Genomic DNA, 22,948 nt, shown 5'->3' with positions numbered 1-22,948 from the left:
CTTAAATGCATTCAGGCTTGATCTCCTGGAGAATTCTGGAAATGTAGTTTTGTGTGAAGCTGAGGCTCCTACAAGCCAAATCTTCAGAGACTTATAGGCATCCAAAAATACCAAGAGGTATATGCTAAGCTACAGTTCACTTAGTCTTCTGCATCTTCAAATGCCACTAAAAACTTTAGTCTCAGGAACCTGAAAATACCACAACAGTTTGAAATGCCTTCAAATTCAACATTTTTGGAAGAGAGATACAGGGAAGAGAGACTTTCCACCAACTTTCTGTCTTTATTTTTGCTGCAGACATACACCAGGTTGTTCTTCCAACGCTTTCAGAGGAAAAGAAGTTGTTTATGTTCATGAGCATAATGTTCAGCCTGAGCCCTCTCTTTGCATGACGTATCAGGTTGGCCTAATAAGCAGGCTAACCACAACCATGCTGTTTCAATCTGCTCCAAGCATAACCGGAGTAAGTTTATGTCTGCCTGCAAAACATTCTGTAGTTCTTGTAGTGGCCTGATTTGTGGAGGTGTTGATGACTCACAGTTACCACGTAGGTAAAGCTGTAATGCGGCCCAGATCACCCTTCTGTGCCTCAGTTTCCTGAACCCAAACGCAATGGTAACACGTGCTTCAAGGTCTAGGGATGTATAGTGTCATAAAAATATTGTTATTTATGGTGATGATGAGAACGTGAGCTTTGTTTGGTACAAAGGTCTGGAAGTGCCTACTTGATATCAATTGAAAGAGACAGGTATTAACCTGTATGTTTGAAATACAGCGTGTTGTTATTGCTCTCAGATAAACAGAATTACCTCCTCTTAAAATCAAAGGTAATCTGTTTTACTTCAGTGAGATGTGGTGATGTCCACAGAGAACAAATCATTTTTGGCAAGTGGAGGAGGGATTTTCTTGGCAAGTTGGAAGAAGCATCAAAGGAAGAGAAGAGGGATGGGATGCAACACAACTGGTTTTAATCACACATAACAGTCAAGTTCCTCTGGACAGGCCTATGGTCTGATATGCCATCGTAAACGCTCTGGGGAGCCTGGATTAAGAGAGTGGAAAAAACAACTGAATGGCATAAAGGTACTCAGGGCACTCAGTGGAATAACTGGCAAAGCTTTTCTCAGCTGGCATTACACAGTGACATATTGCTCCCATTAAGGTAGTGCCCCAGTACCCTGACTTTGATTTTTAATGGGAGTTTGGTTATCAAAGTCCATGCCTTCTCCTGGTTTTGAGAGTCACAGCTCCTCAGATCACACTGCACTTCTGTTTGACATTAACAATGAAGGTGCTGGACTGGTTATAACAAGGACGCACTTTCATTCCTGCTGCACAACCATGTGGGAGAGGAGAGACTGTCAGAAATACCAAGCCAGTTCAGCTCTGAGCTGGTCTGAATTGCTCTGGAGGTGCCAGCTTCTTCTTCTTGCCTGTCAAAGAGGCTAAAGTGGCTGCTGCCTGGACCAACCCACCGCAAGCTGCCTGAATGGATGGAGTCCATCTGGAGAACTTGGGCAAATACTTCTTGACAGGACTGTTCCTCTTGAAATGACTGTTTCCTCTGGAAATTGCTGATTTGTTTCACTAAATTTGGGGGCAGGGAATGTACTGTATTCTGTAGGAAACTAATATTTCACTTCACTTATTACAGTATGATATAATGTACTACATTATTATCTCATATAACATGTTAGTTTAGACTAGATTGTATAAACATCCAAACAAGAAAGTCAACCTAAAAATATTTTATATGGTAATTTCAGTATTTTTGAAAAAAATATAGTTTAGAACATCCATTTAATGGTATGTTTCAAAATGATGGCTCTCTCTTCCAATTAGGAATAAAAGGACATTTGTCATGTGTAAGTTGCTTTCACAACACAAATAGTTTGAGCTTTGATGGTTGGTGGAGCTGCACAGTTGGGATTGCTGTTCAGACTGCCGTAATAATTGCTTCCTTACATTTTGTTTGGGTTACAGTAGCATTTTGGGGCTACTGCCAGTGCTTGAGGATTTCTTTCGCAAGGAACCACACATTCACATAATAAAGATAATACTTGGCCTCCAGTCACACAACTAGAAGCACCGGACCTGATCTGGGGAAACCAAGCTTTACCAAGAACTTTGCTGGTGACGCGGCAGAAGTGGGCTTTATTGCCCTTCAGCTAAGCGTTTACATGAGTAGTGGCTGCCCAGGAGAAACATCTGATTGAAGGACTAATTGGGAATTTCAGTAATTACCTATCATTGATGAATGAGGGCTTGCACTTGAAGGACCCTAAATATTCTGTGAACCTTGCCTCAGCCAGGGTCTTGATCTTGGATTAAATTTCTGGCGATGTCAGGATTGGGAACAAGTCTTAAATGAGCACCAAACAAAGGGGATTCAAAGTCCCACTGCAATCTGATGAGCTAAAGACTTCTTTAAATGCATGGTTTAAATAACCTGAAAGTTGAGGCAGAGCATCTGAGTTGATTAACCAGTCTTTGAACACCAAAGAGCAACTGATACACTGATTTCTTCTGTTTTAAATTTGTGATTCATTACTATTACTATATACTATGGTAAAGTCCAGAGAGCCCTGAACTTTTAAGCCAAGACTGGCCTTTACCCAAATTCATGAACACTTAAGGGTGGCCTACACTGGTTGACCTGGAGTTCTTGAACTAAATTATACCTTGGAAAAGGAGGAAACCAAAATATTATTCAGTCTGCAGCAATCTCATGCATTTAAACCCTTGGAGGGCTTGTGTTTCTTTACTCTTGAGGTTCACTATGTCACCAGAAAAGCTTTAATATTTTACTGTGGAAGCAACATAGCCATGAAACATTAATTTCCAGGAATGTGGGAACCATGAAATATGGGGTTTCCTATTAAGTTAAGATTTTACTTGACTCTGTTCTCACATAGTTAAGGGACCAATTCTCATTATATGTTTATGTATATGTATTCTGGAGATTCAAATAGGAAAGATGTACAAAATACGGGAAGAATATTTTTACTTTGAAAAATGTGTTTCACTGATAACAATACCAGTCATTTATATTCTGCCTTTCATCCTAAACTACATTATGTTCTATATCCATCTTGGAACCACATCTTTCATTACCGAACTGCACTCACTCTGGTGTGTAAGTGGACAGCTAATATATTCTGTCCTGTGAGATGTGGCAGCTGTTTAGATTTGTATTATCCCTATTTCCACAATACCATTCTCTCACCATTGTAGGGACCGTTCAGATATGCCTGGCAGAGACACGATTGTACTAGGATCTCCAGCAGTCCCCAAGCATTCTGCACCATGGCAGATGTCTCTGGCTGGAAGAAAAAAAATGATGAAGGACAAATTAATTTGTCATTCACATAAAGGCTTTTTAAATATTTTCCTGTTATTGCTAACCAGTGTTACTAACTATAGGGCAGATGCCTCTTTTCTGGAAAACAAATGACTGGGTCTCCTTCAGATATCTGCACGTACTCAGATGCATGCAAAGACCACATCAGGTTTTAGCAGCCTTGGCAGAATGAAAGCATTGTAGTGGCTTAAAGGGGATACAGTTCTATAGGGGATTAGTTCCGCCGACAATTCCAGAACGTAAGTGTTCACCTAGGGTTTTTAACAATGTTATATACTAAATTTACGTCCATTACCAGTTGATTAGAATGGAAGAATTAGCCAAAAAATCCCAGAAGCATCTGTGTCATGGGAACCATAGGTTTCTAGGTTATATGACACACCAGAATATTCACCTAATCACCAAGGTTGTTTTCCTTAATGCTACAATTAGCAATGGCATATTAAGAGAACAATTACTGAATAAGATTTGACAGCAGGAAGCCCTCTAAATTGGAAATTCTCAACATATGCAACCATATTGCTAGAGAAGTTGAGTTATGCAATTAAAACCAAAACTGGAGATTTGTTATCAAAGGATGGCACAGCGTACTAAAATCCAGCTGAGAGGTTCCCTGATCTTGTTATCTTCAGGCCTCTATGTGAGTTAATCTAACACAGATGACAGTATTTGACACAGACAATTATGCCTACAGTCATGTGGAGGATGTTTTATAGAACCTCTTTCCATCAGAACATGGAGGTCTGTCATAATGCAACTCTTTGAAAGGTCTGATAAGTTTTGCTAGAAGTGCATTTCAGGGGAATAAAACATGATAAAAATTCTGACAGTCAGAACAGTCCATTCTAATGTTATCATTAATTTCTAAAATTTTGAACACGCCATATTTAATTTTCTCTTTACTGCATTTAATAATATTTTAAATGCAAATTATTTTAAAAGTTCAATTCAAAAGAAACATTTGATTTTGTCTGAATGAAAAATTTTAATCAACTTGGAAAACTCTGTGGTTGTGTGGTTTTCCTTCATAAAGAATTTCAAAATTCTCCCTCCCTGTCCTCATTCAGTATGAAGCAGAATTTCAAATTCTTATTTTTTTTTGCAAAATGAACTTCTGTCCTCCCACAGCACTTTCTGCACCTATATGAAGAATACAAGGAGCTTAATGTGTCATTTCTGTGAGCCTTAAGGGGATGGTATGCGTGTTAATATTTTCAAATCCAGGCTTATACAGCTGCTGTTTGAATATAAATCATAGATGCTTTTGGGTTCCACTAACACCCTCTGCAGTTTAGTACAGTTGTTAATTAATACAATACTGTATTAGTTCTTCTTACAGTCTTACTATTAACACCCCATGAAATCCCATTAGCTCTGCATATGGTGCCAGACTTGTTCTGAATGTGGGAAAGAAAGAAATTTACAGTGGTATGAATAATAAAGAGAAGCTTTCAAGTGGTTTCCACTGTGAACATTTTGAAAAAATATTTTCCAGAATGTAATTTGTGGGGCAATCGTTTCACAAAATTTCAATGCAAACATGCATATATTTGTCATCTAAGTTTTCCCCTGGAGTGTGAAAACCCTTATGCTCCACTATTGTTTCATGACAGAAACACCAGGAGGATAAAGAAGTTCCTAAAAATGTAAAATTAACCAGGTTGTCTTTTTATCCAAACTGACAAAAATGGAAAAAAAAAAACAAACCACAGCTGATGCCGACAGATGGCTAAAACCTTCCTTACATTTTCGGTTTAAATATTTTAAAGTACAGATAGTGATCACAGTCAGAATTTGGGTTAGGTTTTCCACAAGTTATCTGAATTCCCTGCTTCAGTGATCTGACAGATCCTTCTTAAATTCCAGAAAGATTTAAGCACCATAGTAAAAAACAGGCTTATTTGTTAACACCTCATACAGAACACCCTAGAATGTATTAGCCACTACAGAAACTTCAGACCTAATTATTTTCTATTAGTTGAGTTTTGTCCAGTATCAACTCCTTAATGAAAGAGAGATCTGACAAGGAGCTGTTAGAAAGACTTTTTAAAATGGAGAGAACAATGAAGCAGGCAGGATTCAGAAGCAGGCTGTTCCCTGGAGAAGCTGGCTCAATCATAATTCTCTCCTCATCCTTTAGGAGTTGCTGCCCTAGACTTGTAGTCATAGCAGTGCATAGTTAGGAGGATTCTAATAGATGATTTTTTCCTTCCCAGTCCTGCGGTTCATCCATAGTCCAGTCTCTGCAGGTTCACTACGCAATCAGGAATGGCCAGGGCCTTTCTGCATGGCCAACATCCAGACAGGGACACACTGCTCAGGAAATCCCTCCTGCCTCTCCTCTTGTAGGATGGTGAGTCCACTCATTTCAATGAGGCTGTGGAGGATGTTCAGGTCTCGGATCACACTACTATCCAGACAATCCAGGATACAGCCCTCCCTGGCTACATTGTCCTTGAGAATGATAACACCATTATCCTTCAAGCCATTCTGGCACCGGATGAGAAACTCCAGGAGATCTTTATCTGTCAGATATCCTACAGATGAAAAGACGGAAAATAGATCACTATTAACCATTCAAACAGACTCCCCCTGTACACATCAGAATGGTGCCTTGATCTGAGTCTCCATACCCTATTTATTGCAGGAAAAGTTCTAGTCCTGACAGATTGAATCATGAAACCTTGCACAAATCAATGAGATCAGCAGTTACAAACTCAAATCAATATTTAGGATACATATTAGTAGTAGGAACAGATGTGGACAGAAGTCAATGGGAATAGTGGAGAAAATACTGGGTGCTGAAGGGTTCTTTAATCTGGTGGTTAAAGTCATAATAAGAATCAGTGGCAGGAAGCTGGAGCCAAACAAATTCATATTGGAAATAAGTGACAACTGTTTTAACAGTGTAAGTAATTACCCGTTTGAAACTACCAACAGAAGTGGTGTTCACCACCTCTTGAAGTCCTCAAATCAAGCATGGTTGAATTTCTCAAGATACATTTTAATTGAACACAAACTACTGGCTCAGTACAAGGGTAAAGGAATGAATGTAATAGCTTGTGATCTACAGTAGGTCAAACTAGATACTTTAAAAGTCCCTTCTGAATTTTAATGCTACAAATCTCTACAACTTTGTGTAATATAATGTACCCATCACAGGATTTCCTGATCAACAATGCAGTGAGGAATGCAAAACCTTCCAAACTGCCAAGTAAACTCTTTATATTATCCCATACTGTTGTGATTTCTGTATATGCCATATATATTTAAAAATACTACTTTTTCCAATATGTTACTGAGATTGTGTTGTTTATCCTTCCTTCTCAAAGATCAGTACTTCTGTTATGGTGGGATAAGTAGTGCAGGGCTCAGAGAAGAGCAAAATGAGAACTCTCACACGTGAAACATGTAAAATGAATTAACAAGGACAGATGGTCAGAAACTGAATGAAAAACTTGAAAAAAAATAATCATTTGTATTTTCTAGTCAAAATATTTAGTTTTCTTGATGGAAGATTTAAACTTTTATAAATGGAAGTTGTTATTTCAAAAACCACATTTTGATATAGAGTGTCAGGTTTCTTTAACCACCCCACCCCAAAAGAGAAAAAAGTCCTTAATCCTAAAGCCGAATACCTTTCAAGTTGAAAAAAAATGGTAATTTCTACATTAAATGTAAATTTGCATTTTTATTTTTTCATAAATAACAGCCTGGGCTCATATGCACACATAAGAGAAATCAAGACTGCATCGGCAAGATTCGTTGAAGCTTCTGAACACCTAATTTGGAACTATACGTTCTCTTAACTCAGGTTTTAGCTTAGTTTCCTAAGAAAATGAGATCTTCATGGTGTTGCCCTCTACCAGGTAGTCCTGCCCTTGCTCCACCAGAAAGGCATTGAGCTTGTTGGCATATTTCAGCCAAATTCAAGATAGGGGTAGAAGTTTGATCAATACTTAGGATCATGTCATATTTCATTGAAATTGATGGAGGAAGGAGATTCAGATCTGTATCTATGCTAAAGAAAAGGCATATGCTCCCTTCATTAGCAGCCACAGCTGATCAGCACAGCCTCAGACAAGTCTTAGCTCATTCAGTCTCATGTTGACTTGGATTTGCTCAAAAGATGAGCCAGGAGCTACATTTACCACAATGACTGATTATTCAAGAAAAACAAAAACACAAAGGCAAATTTGCTTGTACAGCAGTAAAGACCTATTCTAAGCAGCTCAGTTTCATTAGTTTTTAAGACTATGTATAAGTGTTCCTGAATAAAACCATCTCCTGTGCTAATCTCTCTACCTTTAGCTTCTTTTTGCCTAGCAAGAAACTGTTTCTAGGGTTTTGGAGAGTTCAGGCCTCTTCTTGTGCTTTGAAATCATGACTTCTGCCAGTTGAAACTGTGCCATGGACACCTAGGTTCACAGATTAGGATAAAACATTCTTTCTGGAAGGACAGTTAGGCACTGCAGCAGGTTTCCTAGAAAAAATTAAGGATTTTTTTTTTTTTGGTGAGGAACATAGCCCACATTATCTGATCACCAGTCTGCTGCTCTTAATGCTGCAGGGCATTCACTGGGGTGGCTGCAGAGAAGAAGCTCATATTTTTTATACAAAGGGGTAGTGTGGGACATAGCTAAGGGAACCTGTTTGATAAGCACCAGTGCATGTGTAAGACATGATCTGGTTTATAGGTATAGGTGATTTCACTATGGCTTTTTTTTCAGATTGTTTCCTGAAATACCCCCAAATTTCGATAATCATCAGATTCAGATATCCCTGCTCACAGGTGAGGTCAACCCCATATATCTGTCTGAAGCACTGCCATCTAAGGAGGATCCCTGCTCAAGAAAACCCATATATAAGGCCTATTCCTCAGCTGCACATTAGCATGCAGACTACTGCCCAAGAACATGCAACTTCCTCCAGTACATGACCTGAAAAAAAACATCTTGATTTGTACCCAGTATGCATGTGGCTGAGGAGAACTCTTAGAAGTCTCTTGTGAGATTTTAGGAAGCAGTCCCAAAGTTTTGAGAACCTCCTTTTAACATAAACTTTAGCACAGGCTGTATGATTCTCTGAGATGCTGGGCTGGATGAATCATGCTGAACTAACCTGAAACCCACTGAATCCAGATGACATCATATCTTTGTGGGGCTGGAGTGAATTCCTGGAGGCTTTTGCAATAATACATCTCTACTCTGTCCTCCTTGCCCTGCAGGTAGTTCGGGACCTCAGCCAGGAAATTCTCCATCATATCCACCAGCTCCACGCTCTTGAAAACTGGTAACAAGACATGCTTGCTGATCCGACCTATCCCAGAGCCACAGTCCAGGGCGCGGTTGGTGCCAGCTTTCCCCACCCCCTGTGGGATACAAGAAAATAATTTGAAATTTGAAAAATACCACCTGAAAGATCACAGCAACTGTGTTATCCCCTATAGACTTTAGTCCACCAAGCCTAGTGTCTTGTCTCCTTACTTGTGCAGAGCTGTTGCAAGATTAACAAGAACCTAGGACAGTATCAATACAGCTTTGGGTACCTATGTGTGAGCTGAGCTGGGCTGCTGTGTTCCCAGGTTGCTCTTGATGGGACTTCCTCATTGCAGCCCTGCATTTATTCCATACAGTAAGTTTTTGCTTGTTATAAGAAGAGACATTATCTTTCACAAGCTCCTAGCTTTCTCAGAAGATCCACTGGTCTTTGTAAAGTCCTTGCAACTTTACCTGTCAAATATTCATACCTTGCAGCCAACTACGTGGCTAGATTAGATAAGACTCATTCTGAGCCCTGTAAGGGCCTAACAAAAAAGTAAGTGTATACCAATACTGCATGCAAAACTTAACTTCTGCAGCACAGAACTCCCGAGGTGACCATGGACATCTCTGCAGACACACAGCATCCTTGGGATCAGAGTGCAGTTTTCAAAAGAAGTCATGTTTCAACAAAGATCTTGGAGTTGTAGGTAACTTATGACAACTGGAAGAGTTTGGACCGGAGCATAAACAGAATTTCTTTTTTAGGCATAGAGACAAGAAAGATGATTGAGTAGATTTTGCCTAGCTGGTCTTTTTTTCTTCATAAATATAATCTCTGGACAGAGATCAGACATGAAAAAATGTGGAACAAAGGCTATGTCCATGAGAAAATAATGAGTCACTGTAAAAGGAGCTTTATAATGAAAGCTGTATTTCACCCCTAAAGCTTCCATTCTAGCTATAAAAAGGCTCTTAAGAGCCTACTGCTGTTCTGTAAAACAGAAATTTTAAGTCTGTACATGCACTGACTGTGGGATTGGAGCTCCCCTGGCCAAAGTTATCTGTTAAACAAATATATTAAAAGCAAATGTAAACACCTTTTCCCTGTCCCTGGAACTGAGTGTTGAAGCGAAAGCTATGGGCCAAAGTCCCTGCTGCAACTTCACTGCTCTTAAAGGAAATAAACCCAGGAAGAGTCTTGCTCTTCCTGCTTATTGGGAGACCCCCTCTGTAATGACCAAGCATAAATCACGTAACTCACCGCTTTTTTTGGCCTTGCTTCAGTGGGTAATTCAGTAGATTATTAAGGTCAAAGGACAGTACTGTCAATGACATGACTATGAATAGCCTGGCTGAGCATCTGGTTACACAGAGTAACTGTAGAAAGAGCACAAGGACCTCAAAGGCTCTCACCAGTCTCCAGGGCTGCTGGTCCCAATTTGTATACCTAGGAAGATTAATCTCCTGATGTGTGCAAGAGTCCACAGGCCTTCAACCCTATTGGACTCTGGAGACTACCTGTTTGTACTTAGCCAGAAAATGTGAGACATTCCTCATTCACAGGCTGCACTTAGGGGCATGTGGCTTTTACTAAGGACCAGACTAAGCTGAAACAAGAAGCTCATGAAAGGAGAAAAAACTGTGTCTTGGATCGTTACAAGGTGGATTTCCATATTGTTTGCTGGCAGATATAAACAGGCCTACCGTGATGTGATTAAGTAAAAATCTTTGAGAAAGCTGGTGAGAAAATCAGGATGATTTATCAAAGCAACTAACGGAATTCAACAGAAAGTCATATAACCTCTTTGACATTTGTGTTTCAAAGAACCTATAGTCATAGAATCATAGAATGGTTCAGGTTGGAAGGGACCTTAAAGATCATCAAGTTCCAACCCTCCTGCCATGGGCAGGGACACCTCCCACCAGGTTTCTCAAAACCCCATCCAGCCTGGCCTTGAACACTTCCAAGGATGGGACAGCCACAACTTCTCTGGGCAACCTGTTTCAGTGCCTCACAGGAAAGATTGTCTTCCTGATATCTAATCTACATCTCCCCTCTTTCAGTTTAAAACTGTTAGCCCTTGTCCTACCACTACACTCCCTGACAAAAGAGTCACTCCCCACCTCTCCTGTAGGCCCTCTTTAGGTACTGGAGAGCTGCTATAAGGTTTCCCTGGAGCCTTCTCTTCTCCAAGCTGAACAACCCCAACTCTCTCAGCCTTTCCTCATAGAAGAGGTGCTCCAGCCCTCTGATCATCTTTGTGGCCCTCCACTGGACTCGTTCCAACAGGTCCATGTCCTTCCTGTGCCAAGGACTCCAAAGCTGGACACAGTACTCCAGGTAGGGTCCCACGAGTGGGGAGTAGAGGGGCAGAATCACCTCTCTTGACCTGCTGGCCACACTTCTTTACAGTCACAGTCCCTCACTTGAAACAGGGAGTTCATCTCCCATGATGTGTCACAGCAAGGACCTCTGATGACACATCTCCATTTGCTGCTATCAACAAGTAGGAAAAGAAACAATCATGGGAGACGAAGCTTGATCCCACATTTCACTGAAAGGGAGCAAGATCATCAGGCAGTCAGCTGAGAAGCCCTGTGAAGCACCACGGCTCCATTTGTAATGAAAATGTTGACATAATTCCATGCTCAGCTAATATATTTTCAGTTTGGAAGTGCTCAGAGCTTTGACAGGGTATTAACATTTGCTTTGGAAGGCAATCATTTTCCCAAAAGCCTAATTGAGTTGAAAATCAGACTCTTTAAAAAAATAGTATAAGTGAAAATTTTAAGCCAGAACTGGCTTCAGAATTTAAGATTGATTGCTCCTCTGATTACCTGCTTCCCACTACTCAGAATCACTATCATTTAGGACACATACACACACAAAAATTCTTCTGTAAAGCTAAATAGGGCACTCACAAATTTCCTTAGGGATAAAAGAGATGTGGAATATGTTCCTGATGCTACTTCAGGTCTTGGAAGGACAGGAAGGCGGTGTAGATATGTCGGGTAAAAAAGAAACTGGAGTTCAAGAAATAGAAAAAAATCACAGTGGTTTTCTTTCTAAATTAAAAACAAAGCACAAAACCCATCTTTTCAACAATGTCTCTTCCATCCCCCTGATCAAACAGGAGAAAACTCACTTTTGAGAAGCTTTTCATTCTGCAAGTAACCAATCAGGCAGGTGAACTGAGGGCAAGAAAGGGAAAAAGGGTTTAGGGCAAAAAAGGAGCTATAAAGTTAATATAATCTCCATCTGTATTATTTCACACACCTATAGCTCACAACTGTTTCTAAAGTAATGGTTTCTTTGTTTTCTTTATTTCTTTTCTTAACACATCACCTCCGGATAAGCACTTGAAAACACAGTGTCTATGTGGACATCAAAGCTTTAACTGGCATAAATACATTGCCATAAATATGCGGTGTTATAGCTCTGCTGATAACCCTTCAAGTATGACTGTACCTAAGACAGACTGTAGCTTGTCTGAACAGCACTGTTGGCTCAAGTAATGTTGCTCTTGGTTTGAGTTCTGCCCACACACACATAAAACCTCTTAACTTGAGCACAGTGGCACTTTTAACTCAGTTTGACTCGCCTGGGAAGGAGACAGGCTAAAATACAAGTGAAGTCCTTAGTCCTTTCTGTAATTCCTTCCATGTGCCCAGGCAAGATAAATTCTCCAACGGTAAAGAAATCTGTAGCTCAGTTTACAGTGGTGCTAAGAATCATGCTAAGAAATGCCATACATGAAGGTATGCAACATCAGTCATGTAAGGGAAATGTCACTGTGTGGCATTTCCACACCAGCCAAACTAACTCAGGAGGGGTAATTTGAGTGGAACTGGGCAACTGTTTTTTAAGGAGCACTAGTTTTTGCCAGAAAATAAAGTTTTGGAAGAATAAAACTCTCTGTGAAATTGATATTTCAAATCTAGAGAATAGTTATAGCCAAAAAACCTGGGAAAGAATGTTGAAAATGTCAAGATACTTCTTTTTCACGACTTTCAAGGAAAAAAAAATAACTTGTCAACTTTTCATTTCTAAACAGCATTTTTCATTCTGGAACTGACTTGAACTCTTGAAAACAAAGGGAAAAGTTTTTCAGAGGGTAAAACAATAAAGAAATTAAGTGAAGTATGTTCAGTTGATCTGAAACTCATTTTCCTGTTTTCTGATTTTGTTAAACTTTTCTTTAAAAATGAAATTATAGTTTATATTAGGGTGAAGCAAATTGCTTGTTTCTATCTTGATCACCTTATTGGAAAAAAAAAATTACTCATAGAGCCATAAACTTGGGAAGCCACAACTCAAATTAGCTGTACAATAAAGGCAGTACTACAGAAAGCCAGTAAATATTTGTATCTGGTTGAGTAGGATTCAAATTGCAGTAGTAAGAAAGGAAAATAAACCATAAGTAACATAACCAATTGACTGTATCTCAAGAGAGGACAGGCTTTAATAAACTAAATCAGAATTAGCAAAACATGCAGATTCCTTTCTGTTCCCCTTTTCCCCCTGCCCTGTTTGATCTTGGCCATTCAGAGTATCCTTTCTATCCCTGGCTAATAATAGGAGTAGAAACACTGCTCTGGAGTATTTTGTATCTGTCATCACACCTGATGCATTGGGTATGATCTCTCTTTGGCATGTGAAACTCTGCTACAGACTGTACTTCTTTCCTTTTCGGGTCTTGGAGATGAGAAAGTGTAACAGCGTGATACAAACCTGCCGTTCAGGAAACTGAATCTACGATGTCTAGGAAGCGTGAAATCTGTCCCTGAGTACAAGCTTACGCACCACTTGAATTCTACAAATGTCCTTAAAACAAGATTTGAGTAAAATTTACAGAATATGCCTTGAGCTGGCTCTAGACTTGTAAGTTGCATTTAATTTTTTCTGAAAATGCCATTCTACCATCAGCTTCAGCTGCCTTGCTGAACTTTTTTTTTTTTTCTTATTTTGTGTTTGTAGAAAGGCTGATGCAGAGAGGCTTTGAAATCTTGTGAAGCCTTTTTCCATTAGCATTAATACAAATGACGGTTAATTAAAAAATATATAGCTGTTCACTTGTGTTTTGCCATCTCACTGCTCCAAAAGCCTCCCTCTGTCAGGCACAGCAAACTTTGCCATCAGTTGCCCTTCACTGCTGTAAGGATTTCTATCTGTTGTTAAGCCACACTCATTTTCCATCCCAATCCATTTAAACTGCCCTTTTTGATACACAACATCTAATTAACCTATTGAGCTTTTTTTCCACAGTGGATCATTAAGACCATAAAAAGGTCATCTGGCTATTCCAAATTTGTACATTTGAGCAGAAAATGAAAGATCTCTGGTAGCATTATATAGAACTAGTCATTTTGTGAGTGGGATAACTTAAGAAATTTGTTTTTTCCTCTAGTTTTGTGGGCTCTTGAGCATCTAATACTGTTGTTGAGCTAATTTAGTGGGCTTTTCCACTGGGAAAAGGGAAGGGCAGTCAGAAAACCGTCAGGCCACACTTTTAAAGATTTGCAAATTCCCACAGACACATTTAGGCATCAACAGGATTTTTTGAAACCTAAGTGCCAAAGTGATATTGCTACTGTAGGTGCTTTTAAAACCCCACTTGGCATCTCTTTGCCTCTCAGGTCAAAGCAGACCTTTGAAGATGTTCACAGACCTTTAGAAATCTGTCTGCAAATGTCCCCAGTGACACTTGAATGTTCAAGAAAATATTTTCCTAATGGATAGCTTATTCTACATACTCCTAATGTTTGGGGGGAGGAGGATAAGGGCTGGGTTTTGTTGCAGCATTCTCAGAAATATCTATAAATAAGCAAAACAGAAACTTGGCATTTAGTCTCAGCTGTTTTCCCAAATGGACTGCAGGAATTTGCACAGACAAATCTCCCACTGAAGCCAGCAAGGATTTTATCATGAAAGGTCCCAGACCTGCTCTGAGAATTAATCTCCTACCCAAACACAGCTACAAGAATTCCTCACACAATCCTCTTTGCAGCTTTGGAGTGTAAGAAAAAGGATGCAAACCAGGTAAACAATGACATAAGGCCAGGCAAAATGTGTGTTTGTGATGATGCATGACCTGGCAGAACACATTACTAGACCCAATGACAGTCAGTTGCGACATATGGTGCCATTTTAAATATATGTGACTGGGCACAGTGCATGTCATTTATGACACACCACCACTGTTTCTTGCAGAAGATGGGATTAAATGACTCACCCCAACAAACTTCCTGAGAAACTCCCTGGAGGATTCAACGTCTGTATTGGAGAGCTCAATGTAGTCTCCCATCATGCCCTCTTCTGTGGCTGGCACCTCCCGGTAGAAGTGTTTGGCCCTGGCGTAGAACTGCATCTCCCCATTGATAACTTGACTTGTCAAAGCGTAAAGTTTCACTGCAAGCAGATAAATCACTATTTTATTGTTAATGATAGATATTCGTGGTTTAGTTTATTGCTCTGGAGGAGTGATGACCAAGATCTATAAACTTAAGTTGAGCCTTCAAATCACCAAACCTCTGCTTCTTAAAGCAAAGATGGAAAGAAAGGTGTTGAATTTAATCCTGCAAGACCTTAGTGACACAGCCCCCTTGGGCAAATTCAGTGCCTCCCAGGCTCAGACATCGATTTTGTCATCACACTATGTTTTCACATCAGTAAATTCATTTCAAGTTTGAAGTGAACATACATGCCAAAGAGAACAAGGGGTTTGATTTGCTCCCAGAAAAGCTATGGGCGGCATTTATTGCTATGCAGGGTCATAATTTCTGCTATCACAAACCTATCTGTTCTGCAGATTTCCATGTATGCTTTCTAGCCATTGACAGCTGCATGGAGAGTGCACCAAGAAGAGAGTGGATGAATGAGGCGCTTGCTCTGGTTTATTTTTAGAGATACTGTACGGTCCGTGGCACTACAAGTAAGCTGAACCACAGAGCAGATGGTAGTCTCAGGTCAAAATGAGTATACAGGGGAGGGAGACAATTTAGAAGAGACAGGTCTAAACTGTCATCTGGCACAGATCAAGGAGCAAGATAATCAGTGGGTGATATACTGGAAAGTTCCTGTGTGCCAGAGGCTTGTATGTTTCTTTTCCATGCTTTGCTATTTTGCTGGTAATATACAGCAATCAAAAGTTTGAAGCTGTTCTATTAAAACTTGTGAGCTTTGCTGGGTGAAAGGCTATTTTCCTCTATTCTTTAAAAAACTGAGGTCTATCGTCTGCCTCCTGGGTTTTTCTATACACAATGTGCATCACCATATCAAAAGTAGATAGGTTTTGCAGCTCCAAAGTTTGGATTGAGGCAGGCCATAAACAGTTTGCTTGGAAACCAGAACCTCTTACTATCTCCTGCACACATACAGGTGTCCAGGCACTTTTGTGTGTGTATGACACGCAGCTATTCCCAGACAGACCTTCCAAGGAAAACACAACTACAAGGCCTTCTACGATAGCAAAGCAATGAGGAGGGACGGAGTCACACTGGGAACAAATCTTTGCGAGCACCACCTTGCAGTGTGAGTCCAGATTCCCAGCGTGCTTAAGGAACTGGAAATGAGCTGGCAGCAAACATCTTCTGGGTTAATGACAATGGAAATGGAGAGCTCCCTGCCAGCTGCGCACACAGAAGGACCAGGGAGCAGTGCTTTGTCACTGCATCTTTAAATATCCACGGGAGCACTGCTGGTCGCCCTAGGAAGGGTATGAACAGGCCATGCCTTGCTTATACCGGCTGGGGAACAGGCCCTCCACACAGAGGATGAGAGCTAGGCCAGAGGCCCTGAATATAAGCCTGGAATGTATTTATTGAGGGCAAGCAAGCTCAGCAGGGAATGATAAGTGTGTGCCTGCCCATCCTCAGCAGGAGAATGACATTTTGGAGGCAAATGAGGGGGGGACAAAGGAAGTAGGATGAGGAATAATTACCACCAAGGACCACTCGGAACAGAATAGTGCTATTGGGTTACACATAAGCAGCATGCCCAGCATATCCTTCATCCAACAAAAGCAGCATTACCAGCCCCTCTTGTCATCACCTGCTTAAGTCAACTGCCGAACGGATACTATTAAAGCTTTAATCCATTACACATTTATGTTATGCCTGAGAAATTTATACCACAAGAAGCACTGAGCCCAGCAAGGGTCAAACCTGGGAGTTTTACACACTCCACTGATTATATTCACATACTCAGAAGAAAACATTTAGCTGAAGAAATTAATACAAAGGGGGCAGCAGCCAATCCCCAGCATAACTTGGCCATGGTGGCTTCCAGAGCTTGGGAAAAAGACTCATCAGTGGCTGTGATTCCTCCAATAAACGATCTCCATCTTTCCCCAGGAGTGGCACCATCTTGTTTACTCTGTGTCTCTTTTTTCTCCATTTCAGATGCCAGCCTGGTCTGGTGAACAGAACTGAATCCCTGCATGTTGGCTTTGCAAGATCTTCCAGGTAAGAGTCCAGTGAAGATTTCTAGGGCTTGTTTAATGGACCTATCAAGGGACGTAGATCTTCCAGGTAAGAGTCCAGTGAAGATTTCTAGGGCTTGTTTAATGGACCTATCAAGGGACCTATCAAGGGATTTATCCCATTCTGTTAGACTGACAAGAAAGACATTTACAGGCTGTCTGCACACTACGGCAGGGTGCTGCAGGCAGCTGGCAGCATGAACAACAAATATTGAGTCCTTCTACTCAAAACATGAGCCTGACCCAAGGCAACATGTGGGGATGATATGCTGTTCAGGATATCAGATCTGTAGCGTGTGCTCTCAGATTTCTCACTCAGAACCAGACCAGCACCAGGCTTGCAGAATGCCTGCCGGGACTTGCATGCATACAACAGCTGACTGGTCTCCTCCTGGGCCAGCTGGGGCCCCAGAGCCCTGCCTTACGTGCTGGCATCTGAAACCAGCTCTGGTCTCAGTATCCATAGGATTTTCTCTACCCATCAAACTCTGCAAATATCTTTTCATGCAACTCCCCCACCTGAAGGCACGCAAAGATACGGGCTGAAGTACAGGGTGGCACTGTACCCAAAGTCTTCTCCTACCGACCCACAGTCTCACTCACGTAGTGTGCAATCTATGCAGATGATTTCCAACCTCTTTCTCCCTTGGTATTACTCCTCCCTCTCATATATTTGCAGCACTGCCAACTCTCCCAATGCACAACTCAATTTTCCTGACACAGTCAATCAGCCCCAACTCTGATCTGCCTCGCAGCTGTGCCTGGCATGCAGGCTCCAGCAGCAGGACCAGAGGGAGAGGCAGGTTTGCCAGCTTGCAGGAATCTACCCGAAAAGAGAAGTGTGAGGAGGTACATATGTCCTTGGTGGCAGTTAGTATTGCAGCTCTGCTCCAGCATGCCTCCACCTCATCACAGGACTTGTCTAGCCAGAGGCATCTCCCTTTCCATGACCTATGTGGGACTATCTTGTGCATCAGGAAATGAAATACTTGTTAGAGATATGCAGCCTGATTTCAATGAACTTTGTAAAGTAGGGCGTAGGCAGGACAGGATGATGGAGGCTACAAGTCTCTCAGAGACTGGGGACGGGGGGAGCAGCTGTCTTTCATAGACAAGGTTTTCAGTGTTAAGGCAGGTCACTTGTAAGGTTTAAGGTTAGAAATGTGTTTCTAGTAAAGTAAGAAGAAACTTTTTTCATGGCACACTTGGTCTCTCAGCTGAATCTGCTGGCAAGTGCCCCAGTGGAGATGGCTAAAAAAACCCGTTGCAAAAGCAGGCTGAGAGCAGGAACTGGCGCCCTAAAGGTCACTCCATAGTCATGAGATGTTAATAATTTTCAGTCTCTGCAAACACAGTCTGGATGCAGAGTGGTGATCTACAGCTGAATGCTAACCCCTGGACTAGACAGAGAGTATATACCCAAGCCCTTTTGCCCTGCAAAGTCCAAAATATTATCTCTAATATTTTCTTATGGATCCATTCAAAATTTTGTTCCCTAGTGCATCTGATCTAAAACTCTAGATAAACAGACCACGTAATACATACAACAGGATGCAATCCCAACCTGCAGTAGACTGTCTTACAGTTCTTGGTTGCAGGGTTTACTCAGCTAAATTTCCCTGGCAGAAGTAAATGTTGCAAATAATTTTTTTGAAGTTTTTATTTGTGAACATTATTTTGTGGCTGCAACTGCTTTCTGCAAGATATTGAACTAATTCCAGTTTGGCCGAGTATTCGCTTTTAAATGCAACATCTGCTTTGTGCATCAGTTGAAAAATTGTTATCTGGGTGCAGGGTAGAATTCACCTCTCCACTGTGGTCCAAGAACCATTTAAATTCTGTTTTATAGAAGACGAACATCAGCCCACCCCCACAGCAAATTTTACTTACAGACACATGCCTCACACATGGGAATATTTGTCTCTATGGACCGATCATCTTAAGTTTTCCACTGCAGATCTCACTCCACTGGCACTGAGTCCCACAGCCCATGTAAACACACGCATAATTTCCAGCATGTGAGTAGCTCCATTAAAGTCCCCTGGGCTTAAGGGCATTCACACACATTTAAGTACATTGTTGGATCAGGGCCTAAAGTTACTCATGTCTTTTATTTATAAATGTTACCCTGGTCTGTAAAAGTGACATGTTTCTCTTAACAGGCTGTGATACCAGATATGCTCAGCTCCTAAGTAAACATGCCTAAAAGTGTTCCACCACTGAAGCTAGCAATGGAGTGGGGAGAGCATGGAGTTAGCATAGCTTGAAGCAAGCCTTCTACCTTGCTGACCTTGCTGACCCTGGGCAGCACTCCAAGTTTCAATTTGAAGCTTGATTTCAGTGTTATTATTCATGTATAGGGTTAAGGACATGCTTAACTACCCTGCTAGGTCACAGTCTTAGTGTTGCTTTAGACGTTTAATACTGCTTACACAGAGATATCTGAATCTAGTCTTGAAGCTTGAGAAGTTCAGTTCATTTCTGCTCAGTTGCACTCTGAACTGAACTGGAAAATTCTGCTCAGTTGCACTCTGAACTGAACTGGTATTCAGCAGAGAACTGAACTGTCATTCTGCAGAGATGTTCAGACACGCCACATTCTGTCCTCTCCACCACAGAAAGCACTGGATCACCAGATAATCCAGGTTGGAAGGGACCTAAGGAGGTCTCTAGTCCAAACTTCTGCTCAAAGCAGGGATAGACATGAGGTCAGATGAGGTTCATCAGGACTTTATTCAGCTGAGTTTTACAAGCCTCTAGTGATGGAGAATTGTAGACCTCTCTGGGCAACCTGTTGCAACGTCCTCAAGGGGAAAGCGTTTTTCCTTATAGTCAGTCTGAACTTTTGTTTCCATTTACTGTCTCAGCCACTGTCTCCTGTCCTCCTGCCTCACACCACCATAGTCAGTCTGAACTTTTGTTTCCATTTACAGCCACTGTCTCCTGTTCTCCTTCCTCACACCACTGTGCAGAGCTCAGCTCCATCTTCATGATCTTCTTGTAGGGACTGGCAGGCTAATATTTGGTCTCCCTGAAGCTGTCTCTTCTGTATGAACATGTCCCATTCCCTTAGTCTATAGGGTATGTGCTCTGGTTCCCTCACCACCTTGGAGGTCATCCAACTCACTCCATGTCATTTCCTGCACCGGGACTTCAAGACTCCATGCATATGGTCTAATGACTGCTGCATAAAAGGTGATAAATCACTCCCCTTGATCAACTAGCCATGCCTTTGTTAATACAGCCCAGGATACTGTTGGCCTTTGCTGACAGGACCCACTGCTGGTTCACGTTCAATTGCTGTGTATCAAAGCCCTATCAGCAGGGCTGCTCCCCAGCCAGCTACTGCCCAGCCCGTGTTGCTGTTGCCAAAGGCTCTTCTTTTCTAGGTGCAGGACTTGGCATTTGCCTTTGAATTTCAGTGAATTTGAATTTCACTAGGTTCCCACTGCCTCTTTCCTCTGGCCTATTTAGGTGCCTCTGGATGGCAGTCCTGACCTAGAAATTGTGGACAAGTCCTGCCAGCTGGCTGCAATTTGCAGATATGATGAGCAAGTAGTCCTTCACTTCCTCCAGGTTATTGATAAAGCTGTTAAACAGGACAGACCCCAGTACAGACCCTTGCAGTACCCCTACTGACCTCAAGATTTGACCACAACTTTAAGAACCCAATCACTTTTAACCCATCTGATTGTCCACCCATGCAGACCGTGACATCCTAGCAAGCTGTGAAGTTTCTTGGACGTGTATTCACAGCGCATGAGCTACCCCACAGTACCTGTCCTTATGTACACTTTTACTCCATGACAATAACCATGGAGTAACAGCCATACTGCATGTTCACATGAACGCTGAACTCACAGTACCTTTTCCACAGAGTCAAATTAATTTGGATATGCTGGCAATTAGCTGTAAAATTCTTTAGTGACATTTTAATGATTCAGGTCATGAAAAACCTAGCAGAGGGGTTCAATAGTCTGATAGGAACAATTTATGAAGCTTGTTGGCTGGGAATGAAAATTCAAATAAAATTCAGACAAGAAATAAAATATAGTTTTACAAGAGTGAAGCAATTAGGCCTGGAAACAGCTTAATGATGGACTGATGGATTCTAAGTCATTTGCAGACCTTAAACTAAGGTATTTTTGTCTTCATAAATATATACTGTGACCTAGTCATGTTACAAGCATGATGCAGGAACTTTTATGTGAAATTCTAAGTTAGATGTTCATCATGGTACCCTCTAGCCTTAAAATAATCTATTAGCACTTACACTAATAGTTACATTGTAGGAAATCCTGCTCAGTTTCTAATATGTTATGTTTATTTTCAAAACAAATGAAAGAATAACATTTTCATAGACTTCTTCAGATTACAGCGACCCATAATTGACTTTCCTTCCTTTCCATCTTTCCTTCCTTTCCACCGTTCACAGCTAGGGATAGGGATATTCACTGGGGATAGTAGTATTTATGTTCCATGTTTCATTTTAAATAGCTGCAGATATTGCCATATGTTAAAAGCCACATCAAAATACTAAGATAACATGGAAATGCCTTTTTTCTTTACAGGACTCATGAATTCTACCATCTTGAGCAGACTTCTCACTGTGGTCTGTATAGTTTCACACAATCAGGTAAAATAATCTACTCGTCTAAATGGATCTTTCAATTAGGAAGCAGCTCTCAAGAATTCACTACAAAGAGCGCATCCTTTCCATCTTAATGTCCTATAATTCTAACAGCGAGTGGAGGCTGAATAATTCCCCTTAAAAACTGACATGCTAATGCAATACAAACTCAAGTAAAATCTACTTTTTAGCTATAGTGCCCCAGGGAAATTTTCATTCTTATTCAGAGTCAAATTTCCATAAGAAATCACTTTCTGCATCTAAAAAAAATGCCTTGGCATCCTGTACCAGAGGCTTTTGCTGAAATTTACCTATAAACAAACATTTTAGAAGCATTTTCCTCCCAGGTAACAAACAGTAGGCTAGACAGCCTGCTGCAGAGATCTGGATTACAAAGCCTCTTTAAAAAAATTTAAAAATCATTACTTATCCAAAACAATACATAGGACAAGGCTAAGGACACACCAAATGACAACAAAACAGGTATCAGGCAGCAGAAAGTAAGGCCTGTCAGCTCTGCTAGTTTTGCATTTGTCCTTCCAAGTTCCCAACAGGTCAATTCATGTTTTACTTAAACTGTGACAAAAAAAGGTACCATCAATCCCAAATCAAAATTCATTCACTCTTGTGGTGTCTCCCTTGACCCCCTCTAACGATCTGTGAAGTATTTAGGTAAAACAACTGGGTACTTAATTAGAGGGAGCTGAGTGAGAGAGTACCAAAAGGTTTAGCTAGCACTATATTCTCTATAGCTGGGCTTCTAAAAACTACTACTTCTTGTCATTAATGTGTCTGCACTCTACCATCTAACATGATACGTCTCTCCAGAGCACAGTCACACACGCACACCAACGCTCCTCCCCACCAGCTACTCACCCAGGGGAAGCTTTTCCAGCAGATAAAGGTAACTCTGAAAGAAGTCATTTTGGATTGCCCTATGCAAGATGAAGGACATACTGTGCCGACAGAGTTCTTCGTCTGTCTTGTGCCAGCGCGACTTAAAAGCCAAATGGGCAGCTTTATACGCCATGATAAAGAAGTTTTTTGCAAGGGCGGACAGTTTCTGTGGCTGGTGCTCTCTGGAGGATCTGTCCTTCCGAAGAGGCAGAGACAGCGTCATTTAAATTGTGGCAATGTGCTGTCATTCTATATCGGGGTGTGTGTCTAGAGCAGTGCAGGGGGTGGAGGCGGGCAAGAGGGGAGTGAGAAATGC

At 41.2% G+C, this 22,948-nt stretch overlaps 1 protein-coding gene across 1 annotated transcript; it reads right to left on the bottom strand.

The window, feature by feature from the left end:
- Positions 1 to 256: 256 nt before the first annotated feature.
- On the bottom strand, positions 257 to 22,855 carry METTL11B (methyltransferase like 11B). The gene is made up of 4 exons (XM_014943319.1): positions 22,612 to 22,855; positions 14,859 to 15,034; positions 8,483 to 8,732; positions 257 to 5,898 (listed from the first exon to the last, which is right to left on the bottom strand). Exons 1-4 carry the CDS (start codon positions 22,853 to 22,855, stop codon positions 5,624 to 5,626), a joined length of 945 nt encoding a protein of 314 aa, XP_014798805.1. The 3' UTR covers positions 257 to 5,623.
- Between the last annotated feature and the right edge of the window lie 93 nt (positions 22,856 to 22,948).

The sequence above is a fragment of the Calidris pugnax genome, unplaced genomic scaffold (assembly GCF_001431845.1).
Source record: "Calidris pugnax isolate Ruff unplaced genomic scaffold, ASM143184v1 scaffold63, whole genome shotgun sequence".
NCBI lineage: Eukaryota > Metazoa > Chordata > Aves > Charadriiformes > Scolopacidae > Calidris > Calidris pugnax.
This window is presented reverse-complemented; position numbering and strand designations above follow the sequence as displayed.